The following is a 19,659-nucleotide window of genomic DNA, read 5'->3' as shown; positions in this document are numbered from 1 at the left end:
CACTTCCGGCTCCCGCGGCGCAGGCGCGAGCGAAACCCTGTCGCGGAAATCGTCCGCGAGAGCCTGCGCGATGGAGAAGCGGGGCTGGAGTGGGAAACCGCCCTCGGCCGCGGCGCCTCAGCAGCCGCTGATGATGCCTCGGAAAGAGAGGAGGCCTAGCATGTTCGAGAAGGAGGCAGTGAGTGAGGAGACTCGGGACGAGGGCCAGCCCCTGGGCTGCAGAGCTCCGGCTTTTGTGGTGTAGACCCTAGACCACCGCGCTAACTGACTGAAACAGCTTCTTCAGTTCTCTTCAGATTTGTTCAGCCCAGGTTTCCTAAGAGGCGCTTTCCCCAGAAATACGTAATTTTAGTGTGTTTAGTGCCACCACACAAACCGCAGCTTTACCAGCCAGAAGTGGGTGTACGTGTGCTGTGCTTCAAAATAATAATAATAATATTTGGATTGGATATACCAAGCAGAACAATGAGATGTTTTGAGTTTTTGTAAACAGCAGCAGCCTCACTATTTGAGGAACGTACGAGAAAGTTAAATTGAAAATAATTCTGTTCATTAACTTACTGTCTGAAATTAATGCAAAATGACATTCAGTTTTATTGGTGGTGTAACACCATGATTTCTGTATGAGCATAGTGTGAAAACCATTACAGTACAAAACTGTAATCATAGAGCTGGGACTTCTGGTCCACTTGCCTATAATTGTTTCTTTTCATACCTACTTCGTGGGACCCATAATCAACAGGATGAAGGAGAGATAATAGGCAAAACACTAATTTTTTTTTTTTTTTTTTTTTTTGCGGTACACGGGCCTCTCACTGCTGTGGCCTCTCCCGTTGCGGAGCACAGGCTCCAGATGCGCAGGCTCAGCGGCCATGGCTCACGGGCCCAGCCGCTCCGCGGCATGTGGGATCTTCCCGGACCGGGACACGAACCCGCGTCCCCTGCATCGGCAGGCAGACTCTCAACCACTGCGCCACCAGGGAAGCCCAAAACACTAATTTTTGAAGATCCTTATTTCAAATAACAGAATCCTTCCCAACACCCCCCCCAAAAAAGTCATGGCAACATTTCAGGGTTCTAATGACTGCTCTTTGGTGTCTACATTTTACAGAGGAAAGAGAAACAAAAGGAGGAAAAATAAATAGGGCAAGTTCTCAGAACCAAGCAAAAGCACAGCAAGGCCAGAAACCTTAATATATTGGATTTTAAATTCATGCTCCCAGAAACTTTGTTGTATTGCCTCGTAATAAGTCTGAGAAAAAGATAGGTCGCCTGCAGTAATGAAAAATATTTGTATTTTGAGGCGCCTTTTATAAACTTACTGTCTACTGAAGATCTGAAGTCTTGAAAAGTGAGGAAGTCTGAATCCAAAAGGAGGGACGACAGATAGGTTCACTTGGTATATAGGCCAGAATCTGGGGAAAAGGGAACATGGACCAAGGCAGTTCTTGCTTATTTGCTATGAATGTGATTAACCATAGCTGCCTTTAAAATCTGGGCTTCTACAGGTAAGAAATTTGAATTGGGAAGAGACTGAGAAAAGATTTCACAAATGCTCACTAAATGTGCCTGAGGGCAGTGAGTCACTAATTAGTCATTCCTAACTTTCAGGTAGCTGATTATTCTCATGATCCTGAGCATAAGAAAGATTAGGACACACAATTTAATGGTTATAAATGTTTTTTGATTTTCTCTCTCGTGCATCCATTTATTTTCTTCTACTAGTAGCAACTCAGTTTTCCTTTGGAGAATTAACTAATTCCCTATTGGATAGAGTTTTGGTGGGACTGTCAGTCACCTTCCTTAACTTTGTGGTGAGGATGAGACCAAAACTAGGCTGATTAGATGAACTCTTCCTGTAATAATTAAAGAAAATGATTGAGGTTAATTTAAATTGAAGGCGGCATACTGAACTGCCTCAAGTGTCAGACTCTTTAGGCTTCTCTTCCATTCTGTGAGCTACTCCATATCTTTCCAATTAGTTATGTATATGGTTAACAAAATTCCGTGCTTATTGCTTGCAACCAAAGATTCCAAAACCATAAACAAATTACTGAAAATTGAAAACTTGGTTAGTCTCACTTGTCTATGTACATTTGAAAATCTTTAATACTAGCAAACAGGTTTTAGAAATACATTAATGTAATGGCATCTCATGACCATGCTCTTTTTTTTCTAGGATTGTAGGCTCAACATAAGGAAATGCCATATCAATAGGTTAAATAATTAAACTCAGATTGTTTTAGTAGATACCAAAAAGTTCTTCATATTTAAAGCCTATTTCTAAGTTTTGGAAGTGACTACAAAGATTTTTCCTTAATTAAGAGATAAAATACTCTTAATAAAGAGAATACTAAATCAGAAAGCCAATATATATATGGAAGAAATGGCAGAGATGTGAGTTTTCAGCATATTAGGATCTCTGATTGTTATTTTTAAACCACAAATGCATGCCCTATCCCCAAGGAATTCATTGCAGTTGAGAGCCACTATTAATGATATAATATAGTTGTATCCCTTGGGTGTATTGTGAGAGGAAAAGAAGATGGCAGTACCCTGGAGAAGCATTCTATTAATCAAAAAGAACAAAATAAAGATTTCATTTTTAAGAGGTTTGGGGAGCTATAATGCTTCTCTTCCACAACTAAAACATAAAGCAGTCTGACAGATGATTAAAACAGCAGGTTTATTTCTAATTAAGGACTTCTACTAGAAGCCAACTCCTACCAGAAACTACAGAAAATTACACAAAATGTATGAAGTACTTATTTCCACTGGCTGGATGTAAGGCAAGACAGGATTGTGATCTTTGAGAGATTACAAACAAGAAAGGTGAGCCCCAAGATTTCCCCTAATGTACTGCCTGGTGAGGGCTTCCAGCCCATACCTTATGGAGATGTCTCCCTTAGTTGAGAATGATTTGGGAGTCAGGGTAGTTCAGGGTGATATAAGAGCAGAGTATTAGAGAGGAGAGAGCTGTACAAACAGTTCCCAAGATCTGCAGAGGATTTTCCTCAAGTCTTCAGCTTAGTACATCGGTGCATCTGGTGAGGAAGTCAGGTGTGGCTAGAGAAAGAACCACCCAAAAGAAACAGAAAAAAATCCTTGGACTCACACAAAATAGTTTTTTTTTTTTTTTTCCCCACCAGTAAGAATGGAAAACCATGTAAATCATAGGGCATTGGTTAGAGTGCTAAGAAGTGTATTGTCTAAGTATTGGGGGAAAAAGACCCTAGACTTAGGGTTTTTTCTAGTTCAGCCTATCAAAGCTTAAATTGGATTTTAAATTGCCTCGTAATAAGTCTGAGAAGGATTACAATGTTTCCAAGTTGCTACATTCTAGAAGAAAGCTCAAGAATGCATGTGGGAATACAAAAATATACAGCAAAAACGGAAGGTAAGATTCACAATATCTGGTATTTAATTAGCATACCTTCAAAGAAGCAGAATAGTACAACTCAAAATGGAGAGAAGAAACAAAACACCCAGAAATGATAAAAAGATAGAAATAGTATAAAAGGACACTAAAGCGGTTATTATAAAACAGTTATTGTATTATATTAGTTTTCATCACATTAAAGCAGTTATAAAATAATGATATTATAAAAGAGTTAGTATGTTCTATTCCCAAGAATGAGGAGAGGGACTTCCCTGGTGGTCCAGCGGTTAAGACTCCATGCTCCCAATGCAGGGGGCCCGGGTTCGATCCCTGATCGGGGAACTAGATCCCACGTGCCACAACTAAGGATCCTGCATGCTGTAACTAAGGATTCTGCATGCCTCATTGAAGATCCTGCATGTGGCAACAAAGATCCTGCCTGTGGCAACAAAGATCCCGCCTGCTGCAGCTAAGACTTGGGCACAGCCAAATAAATAAATATTTTTTTAAAAAATCAGAAAAGATTAAGCGTGGTAAATCCAAATCAAACCTCTACAGGTGAAAAATATAATGTTGGAAATGTAAAATAAACAGTGGAATTAACAGCAGATTTGACACTGCAGAGCAGGCTTAGTGAATTTAGAGACAGCAATAGAAAATCTGACATGAGCTATGGGAAATTTCAGGCAAAAACTTTTATTGTCTTTGGAGTCCCTAAGTGAGGAGAGGGGACAAACTGACCAAGACTCGAGAGAAAACTCAAATAAATAAAATCAGAGATTAAAGAGAAGAAATTAAAATTGATACCACAGAAATACAAAAGATCATAAGAGATCACTATGCCAACTAGTTGGACAACCTAGAAGAAATGGATAAACTACTAGAAACATACAACCTTCCAAGACTGAGTCATGAAGAAAGAAAAAATCTGAATTGACTGATTACTAGTGAGGAGATTGAATCAATAATCAAAAACCTACCTAAAACAAAAGTCCAGGATCAGATGGCCTCACTGGTGGATTCTACCAAATATTAAAATAAGAATTAATACCAATCCTTCTCAAACTCTTCCAAAAAATAGAAGTGGAGGGAACACTTCCAAACTCATTTTCAAGGCCAGCATTACCCTAATACCAAAACCAGCCAAGGACACCACAAGAAAAGAAAATTATAGGCCAGTATTCCTGATGAACATAGATGGAAAAATCCTCAACAAAATATTAGCAAACTGAATTCAATAGCACATTAAAGAGATAATACAGCATGATCAAAGGGAGTTTGTTCCAGGGATGCAAGGATGGTTCAACATCTGCAAATCAATTAGTGTGATACACCACATTAACAAAATGAAGGATAAAAATCTCGATCATTCAAATAGATGCACAAAAAGATTTGACAAAAATTAACACCCATTTATGGTTTTTTAAAAAAACTCTCAACAAAGTGGTTATAGAGGGAATGTACCTCAGCATAATAAAGGCTGTATATCAAAAGCCTACAGCTAACATAATAATGGAAAAACTAAGCTTTTCCTGTAAGGTCAGGAAAAAGACAAGGATGCTCACTTTTGCTGTTTTTATTCACATAGTCCTGGAATTTCTAGACAGAACAATTAGGTAAGAAAAAGAAATTAAAGGCATTCAAGTTGGAAAGGAAGAAGCAAAATTGTTGCTTTTTGTATATGACATGATATTATATATAGAAAATCCTAAAGACTCTACCAAAAAAAAAAAACATTAGAATTAAAAAACAAATCCAGTATAGTGGCAGGACACAAAATCAATATAAGAAATTCTGTTGGGTTTCTATGTGCTAATAATGAACTATCAGAAAGAGAAATTAAGAAAACAATCTCATTTATGATTGCATCAAAAAGAATAAAATACTTAGAAATAAATTTAACCAAGGAGGTGAAAGACCTGTCCACTAAAAACTGTAAAACATTGATGAAAAAAAATTGAAGACATAATAGAAGTATATTTCATGCTCATGGATTGGAAGAATTAATATTGTTAAAATTTCCATAGTATCAAAAGAACCTACAGATTTAATATAATACAATCCCTATCAAAATTCCAATTCCAATTCCAAAAAAAAATCTGATGAAAAAAGTGGGCAGAAGATCTGAATAGGTATTTTTCCCAAAAAGACATACAGATGGCCAACAGGTACATGAAAATATGCTCAACATTACTAATCATCGGGAAAGTTTCATATCAAAACTCACAACTGTTAGAATGGCTGTTAACAAAAAGACAAGAGATAAGTGTTGGTGAGGATGTAGAGAAAAAACATTTGTGCACTGTTGGTGGGAATGTAAATTCATGCAACCACTATGGAAAACAGTAGAGAGGTTCCTCAAAAAGTTAAAAATAGGACTACCATGTGATCCAGTAATTCCACTTCTGGGTATTTATCTGAAGAAAACAAAAACACTAATTCAAAAAGATATATGCACCCTCATGTTCATTGCAGCATTATTTTCAATAGCCAAGATATGGAAATGACCTGAATGTCCAATGATGAGTGAATGAATGAAGAAGATATGGTGTATATATACAAAAAAGAGTGAAATCTTGCCATTTGCAAAAACATGGATGCGTCTCAAGTGCATTATGTTAAATGAAATGTCAGAGAAAGACAAATGCCATATGATCTCTCTTATATGTGGAAGCTCACAGATGCACAGAACAGATTGGTGGTTGCCAGAGGTTGGGGTGTGGGGAAAGGGCTGGAGGGTGGGCAAAATGGGTGAAGGGGGTTAAAAGGTACAAACTTAAGTAAAATAGTAATAATAATATGCTCAAGTGTGGTTTATTCCAGGAATGCAAGGTTGGTTTAACATTCAAAAATCAATGTAACTCATCGTATTAGCAAACCATTAGGGATGAAAAATAGGATGGAAATTGGTAACATTTCTACCTAAATTAAAGCAGCTCACCCAGTCATGGGTCTAGCTGGATGATGACATATATCTAAGGTGATGTCCTATCTCTGTAAAGCATATGCAGTGGTGGAACAGAAAATATGTACTACTTATAATTAGATGTCAAGAGGAGAGGTGGGGAGATTCTGCACTAAACATGCTCTTCCTCTTCCTAACTTGCTTATCACATAAGCTGCCTCAGAGAGGAACAAATCAGAGGGCAAAGAAGGGGAACTATTGCTCCATAACAGTTTCTGCCACATAGAAACATCAATGGTAGAGAATAAATATTTTCCCATAGTATTCCTGGGAATATGATGTTTAATGTATACACTTTAAACTACTGGTCTATGAAGTAAGGTGTGAAAAATGAAGAGGAGTGATAGAAATATGTAGAACTGTAGGAAAATCAAGATGTAATAAACATTAAAATTAATAAAATTTTAGTAGGGAACAATGGTATTTTTATGTTATACAACTCCTAAAAACATAAAATGTGTTTTTAAATCACCTTAAATGGGACATTGAAAGAATATCACAGGAATTAATGCTTCAGAATAAATTGAAAGAAATTCTTGTAATATAAAAAATTAATTGTAAATAAAAGTTCTTCTGTAAATGCAGAAGCAAACCATGTTCCTGGTTTGAAACGCTATTGTACACTTATGAAGTTATTTATCATTAACATTATTTGTAAACAAGTATTTTAAACTATAAATTATTACCTCAGACCCTGATCTCCCTCTAATCTATTCACCATACAGCAGCCACAATAATCTTTTAAAACTGTAAACTAGAAAATATCACTTGCCCGTTTAAATCCTTCCACTGGCTCCTCATTGTTCTGAGAATAAGTTTCAAATTCCTTTTCAAACTCTTAGTCCTGCATGATACCTTTTTGTTTTTAATGTATTTATTTTATTTATTTATATTTGGCTGCGTTGGGTCTACGTTGCTATGCGCAAGCTTTCTCTAGATGCGGCGAGCGGGGCTACTCTTCATTGCGGTGCATGGGCTTCTCATTGCGGTGGCTTCTCGTTGCGGAGCATGGGCTCTAGGTGCTCGGGCTCAGTAGTTGTGGCGCATGAGCTTAGTTGCTCCGCGCCAAGTGGGAGCAGGACTCGATCCCATCTCCCCTGCATTGGCAGGTGGATTCTTAACCACTGCGCCACCAGAGAAGCCCCAGGATACCTTTTTAACCTTATTCTGTTACTACTATTTTCCTCACGCTAAACGATCCAGACACACCAAACACACGTCTATTCTCAGAACATGTTCTTTGTCCTTCCTATTTCCTGTTCCTTTTATACTTCAGCCCAAACCGGACTGAAGGGACGTCTCCAATTATTCAGTCCAAATTAGGCCCTCATGATGAGTTTCTATCAAGTCATGTGGTTTTATTTGTATACCAATTACCACTATTTAAATTGGCTTATTCATTACCCTATATACGTTTTTATTGTCTGTCCTCCTCCCCACTAGAAGGATAACTCCATGAGTGCAGAGTCCTTGATTATGAGTTAATACAAGTAAAACAATTAATTCCTGGTTATTATAATGAAGTTCACCACTGTAACTTCAGAGCCTAGAGTACTTAACTGAAGCGTAGTAGCCACTAAATAAGTAGTTCTTTAAGACAGGTTGAATGTCATGCAATAAATGTTGAATGTAAAAAGCACAGAAAGATGTATATACCAAATCAATACACTTTTGTTATCTTTTCAATTTAAGGCTTAGAAATGTGTTATGTAAATAATTGTATTATTTATTCAAAGATAAAATAATTAAAATTATAAGAAGACAATAAAGGATAATATTTTCATAATGTCAGGGCAGGGAACATGAAAGGTTTTCCTTACATACCAGTCTTCTAGCCACTCAGTTGCCCTCTCAGGGGCCACTCTTGTTTCTAGTTCTTTTGCATCTTCCATGGATGTTCTAAATATATGCATTCAAATTTGTGTTTGTGTGTATTTCTGTTTATAGATAAATAGATAGATGATAGCTATATTCTTTTTTCTTCTTTTACCAAATTGATAGCCAGAAATGAATCTAGGATTTAGCAACCACATAATCATTGAAGTCTTATAATGGATTTCCAAGCTTTGTGTCAGTCCTGTCCCATTGCACCAGGGTTCTTAAAAACAAAATTTCATTTTACAATTAAAAAAGTAATCTCTCTCTCTCTGTCTCTCTCTCCCTCCTTTCAGTATGCACAGATTTTAAAAGAAAGACTGAGAGAATCAATTCATGATGTTCAGTACGTAGAGCCACCATTTGATGACGCAATTGCTGACATAGGTAAAGAATGGAAGAGTACCCTGGCCAAACTAAAGTTTGCTAATTCATATAGAATGGAGCCATTGAAAAAATTCCAGGCTTATTCAGTAGAAGCGAAAGTCCAGCAGATATTAAAGGTAGGTTGATAGATACATATGATAGTAATATCTTAGCTTTGGGGGTTTGATGAACTATATTAAGATTTATGGCCATATAGTTACCCTGATTGATTTTTTTGTAGCTTTTATCTCTGAAAATATGAAAGTACTTTGGAGTCATACTCAATAATCTTCATGTTGATGCTATGATTAAAGCTAGACCAAAAGGAATATTCTTTTGCTATTTCATTTAATTCTTAATTATCCATAAATTATTTATCCTTCAGGTTCCATGTGTCTCCCATATTTGGAGGAATGAATTAAAGAACACATATTGAATATGTGTGAAAAATTGATTCATGATGACGCTAAAACATCTTAAGAACAGGCAGTCCCCAATTTATGCATCGGTTTTCTTCTTCATTAAACCAGCTGGAATCTAAAGTTCATTTAGGACAGTTTGAAACTCAGACACATGTTTTCAGGCTAGTCCAACAAAGCTTCTTCAATTTTACAAAATTAATACTGTAATACGAATACCAATATTAATTATGCTAGTGTTGGTATCTGAAGACTACATGGTTCAGATGGAAAGAATTCCCTTCACCATCTTTCCTAATAAAGGGCCAAATTAAAAACTTTAATTATAGAATGTTTGTTTAAGGGACCACTTTTTCTGAATCCCCTTTTCATCTTTGGGCACCAGGCACCCAGGATTTTTCTGATGACCAGATTCCCTTTGTGGGACTCTACCCAGCCTAATCTCCCTCCCCCACCTCTAATTTACAAGATGCACTCCTTTAGTAATAACTGATGTAAGCTAGCTATTGGGAAGAAAGCATATGTTTAGTTTATTCTGTATAAATGATTAATGGCCCTTTAATTGTATCAAAGTTAATTCTTAAATGAATTAACCTTTATTAATACGGAAGAATATTTAGGAAACCCACCCTCCAACCTCCCTCCACCACCATAGACATAGATACATTTCTAAGCTGAATTAATAATTATCAGATAATATTTGGTAAAGATATTATGGCTCATAACTTCAGGAAATAAATTCAATACAATAAAATAATTATTAATTCTCTGATCTAAACACTAATAGCAAGCATTTGTGATTGAGTATACATTTTGGTGTGTCACTCAGCCCTACCACATAGACTGAGTTCAAGTTTATTGACTATAGTAGAATTTCAAATTGTATTTGCATGTGATAGCTTATAGAACTGCATTGAGCATGATGGGGTCTGGAACAGCTAATTGGAAATATAGGTGGAAGGCTAGGGGTCATAGAGAGGCCGGGGATTTTCCTTTGCGTTTAGGGAGCATTGAACACAGCTCTAGACACAGAAACAGTATATACTGATGGAGCTTAAAGGTATCTTCCTATAGCACGTGCTCTTTATTTATTAAAAATGAACACTTATGTAGATAAAGCCTGGGATCTCTTAGGCAGATTCAGAAGGGAGAATGGATGTCGCTAAGTGTCCAAAAGATTGAGCCAATTGCCTGAAGGAACTAAATTCTTCTAGACCCAGTTTAGATCCAGAACCATTCTAGGAGGGAACCAAAACCAAAAAATGGGTAATTTATTTGGTTTTACTTGCCTATAAAATTACCAGGTAGGCATCCATTTGTTGTCATTAGAACTCAGAACATTGGTTAATTTATCATTGGTCTGAGTCAGTTAATCAAAGCCAGGCACCACCTGCTCACCAGCTGGTTCAGGTCTGCTTATGGTTTGTAGGAAAATGTAGTCCTTCATGGCCCACATCTGTCTCCCTGCCTGCCCCCAGCTATATATTAATTTAGTAACAAACATGAGAAATCTTTGATTTCCTTGATATTCTCCTGGAGGCCACAGAAAAAAGCAGTAGAGTGAGAAGCCATAGAAGCAGAATTAGAAAGAAGTGGCCTTTAATTTGTGGAGACAAGAAGACAGGAATAGGGACTTCCCTGGTTGTCCAGTGGTTAAGACTCTGCCCTTCCAATGCAGGGGGTGTGGGTTTGATCCCTGGTCGGGGAACTAAGATCCCACGTGCCACGTGGCCAAAAAAAGAGACAGGAAAAACATAATGCAGGCTCTGCTCCTGAATTTTAGCAAATACATAAATTTGAAAAACATTTAAGATTCTCTACCTAAGAATTCCTAGAAGCTTTGTTTTAAAATTCCTCTTGTGTCTCCCTAGTAACTGCTTGGCACAGTAATCTAGTAAAGGAAAACTTAAGCTTAAGGGTTGCTAATGAAGGGCAACTGAACATAATTTAGAAACCAAACTAGGGCCTCCCTGGTGGTGCAGTGGTTAAGAATCCACCTGCCAATTCAGGGGACACGGGTTCAAGTCCTGGTCTGGAAAGATTCCACATGCTGTGGAGCAACTAAACCCATGTGCCACAACTACTGAGCCTGTGCTCTAGAGCCCGTGAGCCATAATTACTGAGCCCACGCACCGCAACTACTGAAGCCCGCATGCCTAGAGCCCATGCTCTGCAACAAGAGAAGCCACCTCAATGAGAGGCCCGGGCACCACAACGAAGAGTAGCCCCTGCTCCCTGCAACTAGAGCAAGCCCACGCACAGCAACAAAGACCCAATGCAGCCAGATATTAAAAAATAAGTAAATAAATAAAACTAAATTTTCTTCAAAATTATTATTGAAATAAATTGGTAAACATATCAACCATTTAATATTACTTGGTTAGAAATATGTATGTTTTTCAAAAAGTTATATGTATTAATCAGACACATTTTCTACTTCAATTTTTGTTTAGAAAATATTTGGTTTGAAAATTAAAATATTTTTCTTAATTTTTTTAAAGGAAAATCTTAAAGATGTCAAATATGATGACAAAGTCTTCTCTCATTTGTCGCTTGAATTAGCAGATCGCATATTGTTAGCAGTCAAAGAATTTGGGTTCCACCGTTATAAGTTCATTATAAAAGTATTACTCATTCAAAAGACGGGTCAGGCAATCAATGTAAGTACCTCACTGATCAGCATCTACCAAGTTCAACTATGAGGTCTCCCCTTTAAGTGACTTGATATTTATTGCAATGTCTCAAAGGCACTTCCAGATCCTGAGGTGCATCTTGACTGAAAGGATAATTATGTGAACTATATTTTCTTTCACTATGAATTATTTGAAAAATACTAAGCTAGAAATGGTAATTTTCTGTTAATAATTTATTAAATTGTATGGGTATTCTGTTCCTTGACCATAACAGTTTTGACAATTTAATGTCATTTAATAATTGATTAACCAGTAAATTGATTTAGGGCACTAAATAATAGGTATAGGTACTGAGGAAAATACAGAAAATTATATGACATGGACCATGATTGCCAAGGAGTTTTTACTCCAGTCAAGAAAATAAAGCAACACAGTTTAGAGTGTAAGAAAATAAAATGATACAGAGAATGTAATAGCCTAGGTTTTAGCGTCCAGTTGGCCTGGATATGAATCCTGGCAGCAACACACACTGCCTCTGGCCTGGACATAGTTTTTTCTTCTGTAGAATGGGGACGATAAAACCTACTTGCTTATCCGTATTAAAATCCTTAACAGAGTGCCCAGCCCAGAGTCCTCAATAAACAGAAAGGCTTATTTTTTTTATTCAATAAATATTTATTGAGCAATTCCTACATGAGAAAGGCTTATTACTATTACTTACAAGTAAGATTGCAATACCCCGAGAGCTGTGTGCGTTTCTAGCGAGTTGAGCGTGAGTGTGTGGGGTGGGACAGTCTGAGGGGCTCCATGAGGAAGCCTGGCGGGAGGACTTGGCTGGGCGGAAGGCTGCCACCCACAGGGCAGTCAGCAAGGCTCTGGGGAGGACAGAATTACACCACAGCCTACGTGCACACTCGGGGAGCGAGACGCTTCTAGATTGTGACGAGTGCTCCACGGACGGAGTGACTACTTGGGATTGTCTGGGGACGGGGAAGGGCCTCTGATGTCTGAATGACAAGAAGAAACCAGCCGTGCCAAAGATCAGGGAGAATGTCCAAGCAGAGAAAACACGGAGCGCAGAGACGCTAAGATGGGCGAACTCGCTGTGCTTGACTAATAACCAGAGAGGTTGTGGTGTATTTAGGTAGCCCCACCCCAGAATTTAGCAGCCTATTTGCTCACCATTCTGTGGGTCAGCTTAGCCTGGATTAGCTGTTTGGATTTTCTGCTGGTCTCACGGATGCTCTGGTAGCCATCCAGTGACTCGGCTGGACCTAGACGTCCACGACAGCCTCACTCACAGGTGTGACAGTTGGTGCTGGCTGTTGGCTGGGGCACCTGGGTCCCCCTGCACAGGAGCCATCATCCTCCAGTGGACTGAATGGGCTTCCTTACATGTGGGGCTCCTCACAGCATTCCAGGAGGTGAGAGCACAAGACCTCTTAAGGCCTTTCTTGGAAGTTGCAGTGTTACATTCTTTTGCTCAGAGCAAGTCCCAAGGCCAATTCATATTCACAGGGTGGAAAAATAGACAGCCTCTTGATGGGAGATGCCACAGAGGGTTTTTGACCATTTTAGAGCCACCACAGAAAAAGATTATGTGTGGCTTTGCAGGTGAAGCAAGGAATTAGGGTTTCTCTTTTAACAGCCTGCTCACAGAGTCAATACCATTTTTTAATTTCAAGACAAACTTTCGGTTGAAAATCTTTTAAGGGTGGGAAGAATAATTCCTTATTATGGACTATAACACCGCAGAGTAGTACTGCATGCAGAACTACTAGACCCAGATTACAGAGTGCCTCCTGTTCCTGCCCCCGGACACTCTCTGCTAAGGGAGGGTCATTCTGTGTTAGATAACGTACCAGCTCCAGTAAAAGAAAAGATGGACCCAGGAAGCATCACTGTCAAGTCTTTTCAGCAAAGGGAAAATTGGACAAATTACTTTTAAAATATAACTTTCTGAGATAGTGATGCATCTTCTAAACAGTATCAAACATTGTATAGAGTTAAAAATTACTACTTAACATGTTCGATCTAAAGTGGGTCTTCTAAACATTTCTCTCATAGACTGCCAGCAGATGGATCTGGGATGTTGCGTGGGACAGCTGGGTTGCTGCGAAACACGAAACTGAAACTTACGTGGCATTGGCCTTAGTATTTGCTCTTTACTGTGAATAGCTTGTTACATGTACTAAAGAGTGTTTACTTCTCAACTTTTCAAAAATACATGAAATTTATAGATTTGTGAACCTCGTAGTAGTTTTGATTAGCTATATTTTTATATCTCCAATTGAAGCTTCTTACTTGTATTCTTTTAACAACAAAGTTAAAGCTGGATTTCTACCTATATACTTACTAGTTATCATATTTATTAACATTGTATTACCCCGAAGTATAAAAGTATAAGAGGTATATGTATATGCCTTTTTCATGTATATATACGAATACATGAATGCTTATGATGGATTATAATAGGGGGGAATTATTTATCATCCTAGTTAGGTTTAAGAAAATTAGAATTTGCTACAGGGTATTATGATGCAACCTTGTAAAATGTCAAATTAAGTAAATGTTAAGATAGATTTTTGGAAAACTCCCAAAGGCAGATATTTTGAATGGTATCTTAATATACTACATGCATTCTTTTGAAAGAAGTCACCAAGTTTGAAAGAAAGATGTTGATATATTTAATACTTCCCTAACACCTCTCCCTCCAATCAAAACACTTCCAAGTGTGCAGTCTTTCTATTTGCTAGTCCATTAGTTAAGCTCTTTTTAGCTGCAAGAACCGAAAAACCTAACATAATTATTTTTTAAAAAGAAGAAAATTGTATTTCTCAGGCATTTGATCAAGGATCCGGGTTCTTTCTGTCATCCTGCGCTCCCCTCAGATTCTATGTACACGAGTTTAACTTGGTAGAATTAAACCATGTTCTCATGGCTTTATCATCATGATTCACTCCCTGAGCTGGGTTGGAGCTCACCTTCCCTGAAGCACACGGCCATGTGGAGAATGGACACCACTGTCAATCGGGGCTTCTCCTGCAAGGAGGCAGGGGGTGGGCTTGGTGAGCCAAGTAGTAATGTCTGTGATAATTCATACTATTTTCAAGTTATAGTCAGAACTTGAAAACGCATGCCAAACTTAATGGACAGTAAAAATACTGATTAGTTGAATAATCTATAAACAGGAAAACAGAAAGACAGAGGAGAGTTTTCTTTTCACTTGTGTGTTTTAATGCGTTGGATAATCCAGGACTGGCAGTTCCATACTATACAGCATAGACATGATAGCTGTAGCCCAAAGAATCTTTAAAACAGGATTTATTGTTTGCTAACTTTGGTCACAGAAAAATCAGTAATAACAAACCTACGAAGGGCTTCTGTTAAGCAATGTTCCTTCCTGATGACCTCCTCAGGATAAGCACACTTCCCGGTATAGAGCAGATGCTTATAAACGTGACTTTGTAAAGTGAGAATTATGCCTTCCTCCTAGGGTTGGTTTGTGAATTAAGTGAGGTAATATATATAGTCAGGCACTTATGCCCAGCACTTAGCATAACCCTGGAGCATACCAAATCCTGAAATGTTACCTGTTATCATTCAGTTTGACAGCTCAGAATTACCTTCAGTTCTGCTTTCTCTTGCCCTTGTCCCAACCCCCATTCCTACTTAATTGTTAAATTCTATGGATTCTGTTTTTTTTTTTTTGAAGTGACTCAAAATCATCCCCTTGGGACTTCCTGGGCAGTCCAGTGGTTAAGACTCCCCCTTCCGGGTTTCCCTGGTGGCGCAGTGGTTGAGAGTCCGCCTGCCGATGCAGGGGACACGGGTTCGTGGCCCGGTCCGGGAAGATCCCACATGCCGCGGAGCGGCTGGGCCCGTGAGCCATGGCCGCTGAGCCTGCGCGTCCGGAGCCTGTGCCCCGCAACGGGAGAGGCCACAACACTGAGAGGCCCGCGCACCGCAAAAAACAAACAACAACAACAACAAAAACACACTTCCCCTTCCAATGCAGGGGGTGAGGGTTCCATCCCTGGTGGGGGAGCTAAGATCCCACATGACCCGCGGCCGAAAAGCCAAAACATAAAACAGAAGCAATATTGTAACAAATTCAATAGACTTTAAAAAATGGTCCACCTCAAAAAAAAACCTGCTGTGATATCTCTTGCCTGGGTCCTCACTCTCTCACAACTATTTCTATAGTCCTTCTTTTATTTATTCATGTGTTCATTGTTTTGTTCAACATATGTCACCACAGAAATCTGAATACCCCCTAATCTGATTCCCTGCTTCTCAAAGCTTTATAGCAGGTTATTGACCATCGTTTACATGGTTCACAGAACTCCTCTGTCATCCCACCCGCTCCTCCAGATGCATTCCGAGTTTCTTTCCTTAACAAGGACCTGACTTTTCCCTGAGGAAGAGTCCCACTGCAGCCCTCTCAAGTAAAAGCTAGTTTTTCTCTCATCCCTCATCGCTAATGCCTCAGAGCCAGGAGGTAGGTAGGCAACCCCACTGACTAAAAAGCTCAGGCTCCTGGAAATTTATGCTATCTGGATATACAGCTCTTTACTTCTGTGTGTCATTGCTGCCTACTAGTCCCCTGGCCTGTTCCTTCTCATTTCTTGAAAACCTGAGCTACTGGATTGCAAGCTTCATCTCCACTCAACTCCTGCTGTCATTCTTTGTGACTTCAATATCCACGTAGATAATCATCCAGTAAGGCAGCTCTCGCTTTGCACAAGTTGTAGCTACTACAGTTTAGTTGAATCACACCAGTCCCCCAACAACATGGTTCACATTTCAGTGACCACAGTATATTAACCGTGAGTAACTTCATAAAGTACAAACTCCTCAGCCAGCTCTTCAGTCCTCAAGTCACTACGTAAATAGCAGGTGGGCGTCACGAGCCTTCTGTCAAAGTCCGTCAGTCACTGGTCACTGCACTTCTGGTATTCAGCTCTTCATGTCACAAGACAGCAAATCATGTAGTTGTGTTGCCTCCTTGTCTCCCAGTGACAAAACCACATGATGTTTTACAAAAATGGACCACCAAAAGAGGAAATGGGGCAAAAAAAAGGTGAAAGTGCATCAAAGAAGAAGTGATGATGCTAGAAATGAAACTCGTTAGGAAATTTGAACATGACAACAGCAAAACCAAGATAGGATGAGACCTAAGCCCGCGTGGAAGTACTGCAGGAATCATGGGGAGAAAGTCCAATAAGTAAGAAAAGTAAGGTGAGGTTGCGTCAACATCTTTTAGCTTAAATTATCTAGGAACAGAAAGCCACTTGTGGTTGTGAAAGACTTCCTTCTACTTTGGATAGAAAACTGTACGGTATCTGCTGTTCCACGCCTGCGGATTTAACCAATGGCAGATGGTGTAGTAGTGTAGATATATTTAGTGAAAACAATCTGTATAAGTGGACCTGCACAGTTCAAGTATCAACTGTAATAACAATTTTAAAAAATCTCAATCAGTTTGGCTAGCATTCAGGCGAAAGCGTTGAAGTTAGTTACTCTGTTGAAAGAAAACTGTAACTACAAAGAGACAGAAAACCAACCTTTTTCTGCAAGTAAAGGCTGGTTCCATCCTTTTAGGCGTCGACATGAACTGATTCATGTCGATCTATCTGGTGAATCTGCTGTGAAATCTGCACCCAGATGTCACAGGTTAGTTACAGACAGTTGTTGTGAGAAAAGGTTGGCGGTGTCCAGAGGAAAGGAGGCTAAGAGACTTCACGTGAAAGAGACTCTTGGAGGTTACTTACAACATTGAAAATGCAAAAGATAAAATGCTGGAAGCCATCCAAACTTCGAAAGAAGTATGACAATTTATCAAGGCATAGGAAAGATAAGTTACAGGATGAGAAAAAGGCAAGCACAATTTAAATTACTCTTGGTAAAGTTTTTAAAAGAAAATACTAATTCTCAATGTTTGTCATGTTTCAAATTACAGTGCACTAAATAGAAGTTTTACATTGAAAAAATTCTGTACATGTGTATAATTGTCAGTAAGGGAGTTTTCAGTTTTTTAACGAAAGCTTTTTAAAGTCGTAGAAGAACTCTACTTTTTCTCTTTGATTAATAAGATTACTTTGTACGACTCCAGCTTCCATGGTTGTTTTTATGGCCCTGGGCTATCATGCAACTAGGACTGTCTGTGCTCTGGGTTCCCAGTTCCTTGACCAACTCACATTCAAGGACCTTTTCATCTAGCACACATCGGGCATCTGCTCCTTGGTTCATCCTGTAGACCTTGTTAGCCTCAAGATCAGTATGACCTCTGAAATCTCAGTTTCGAGCAGGTTACTCTCTCATGCAGTGGTTTCCTGTGCTTCCAGCTCACCACCTGGCACACCCTGAAGACAGTCACTTTTCAGTCTTGTTGAACCCTCCCGCTCACTGACCTTCCTTGCTCTTTCACAGCTCTCTTGTTTTCTGCCTCAGATCTCATGGCCCATCTTTATAACTGCTGTACAGTCACTCCCTGACAAACACACTCCAAATTCCTTTGCCCCTCTTCTTCCTTTGGGAACACCCCTTCCCGAACAATCCCGAATCCCCTTGTCTGCTTTGTCCAAGCCTGAGTTCAAATAGCTGAACTTGACTGACTGGTTTCACTTTAAATTCACGACCACAAACCTCCAGTGGGCAAATACTTGGCATCCTAGAAGCTTTGTTTTCCTATCCCCACACCTCCTCTCACCCCCAGTTTCCTATATTCCTCTCCTCTGCTCACCTTCAGCTTATGATCTCACCTCATACCTGATCAAGGAAAGAAGGAGTATCAGAGGAAAAATCCCTCAAGTTCCCGCCACCAGATCTCCAAAGCCGCTTGCATCTGCAGCCAGTCTGGTTTCCGTCTGGTTACAATAAACGGACTGTGCTTCCTCCTATCAAAGGCTTATCCCAACGTCTGTGCTGCCTTCCATCCTTCTCATGGCAGGCACTTTCCAGCACCTATCTCCTCTCTCTCTTGCATCATGATTTTCCCATTCTACTGAGTCATCTTGTCAGCATGCAAACATGCTCTAGTGTCTTCTGTAGTAAAAACGACAGCAACCCACCTCTCCACCCACCCTCTTTCTCTATTACTCACACTTCTCTCTGTGCAGCACTCTGGTTCCAATTCCTAGCCTCCCATTCCTTCCCTAATCGACATCAATTTAGCTTCTGAAATCGCCACACCATTGAAACAGCTTGGGACAATAAAGATTGGTAGTTACTACCAAATTTCTAAATACAATGGACATTTTCCTGTCCTTATCTTACTCAACTTCTCAACTGACATGTTGATCAGTCCCCTGTTTGAGGCACTCTACCCTCTCAGCTCACAACACTTGATAGTTTTCTCCCTTCTTCTCTATTTCCGCCAGTATCTCTGGAATTCTTGAACTTGGGCATTTTTCTCACCTATATCTACATATGCTAAGTGACCTCATACAGTTTTGTGGCTTTTTTTCTTCACCACTCTATTGCCAGTGCTTTACTCAGGGCCTAACTTAATACATAGTAAGGTAGTATTTGATGAATGAGTGAATAAATGATTCCTTGTATTTTTATCACCTAACATAGTTCTTAGTTGGTTTCCATAAAATATTTGTGAAATAACTGAATGGACATTATTATTCTAATCCTGCAAATGAGGAAATGGAGGGTCAGAAAGATTAAATAATTTATCCACGATCACACAGCTAATAAGTGGCACAGCTGGTAGTCATTTGGTCTTAATTCCAAATCTTTGTTCTTGCCATTACATCAAACTGCCTCCCTGTATATTTCACTCCTAACTCCAAGAATCCACCTTCATTTACCCTATTCTCAAGCCACAATGGAATGACCTTTGCACTTGAATATGCCTCTTATTTTCCCACCTCTCAGTCTTTTTCAGGCTTGAACCCATATTTCCACTTCTAATTGCACATTTACAGGAAGTTGTCCTACCAGTCTCTTGAGATACTTTTCAAATTCTATGTCAACCTTAAAATCTTAATTTTTCTGGTTGCAAGTAAATTT

The 19,659-nt window shown here is 39.2% G+C and overlaps 1 protein-coding gene across 1 annotated transcript; it reads left to right on the top strand.

Annotated features, from left to right (window-relative positions):
* The first annotated feature begins 10 nt into the window (after positions 1-10).
* On the top strand, positions 11-14,583 carry DYNLT2 (dynein light chain Tctex-type 2). The gene is made up of 4 exons (XM_004313258.4): positions 11-178; positions 8,516-8,722; positions 11,506-11,664; positions 13,705-14,583. Exons 1-4 carry the CDS (start codon positions 71-73, stop codon positions 13,813-13,815), a joined length of 585 nt encoding a protein of 194 aa, XP_004313306.1. The 5' UTR covers positions 11-70; the 3' UTR covers positions 13,816-14,583.
* Positions 14,584-19,659: the final 5,076 nt, after the last annotated feature.

The sequence above is a fragment of the Tursiops truncatus genome, chromosome 12 (assembly GCF_011762595.2).
Source record: "Tursiops truncatus isolate mTurTru1 chromosome 12, mTurTru1.mat.Y, whole genome shotgun sequence".
NCBI lineage: Eukaryota > Metazoa > Chordata > Mammalia > Artiodactyla > Delphinidae > Tursiops > Tursiops truncatus.
Note: the sequence above shows the minus strand (reverse complement) of the source record. Positions and strands in the feature narration are given on the sequence as shown.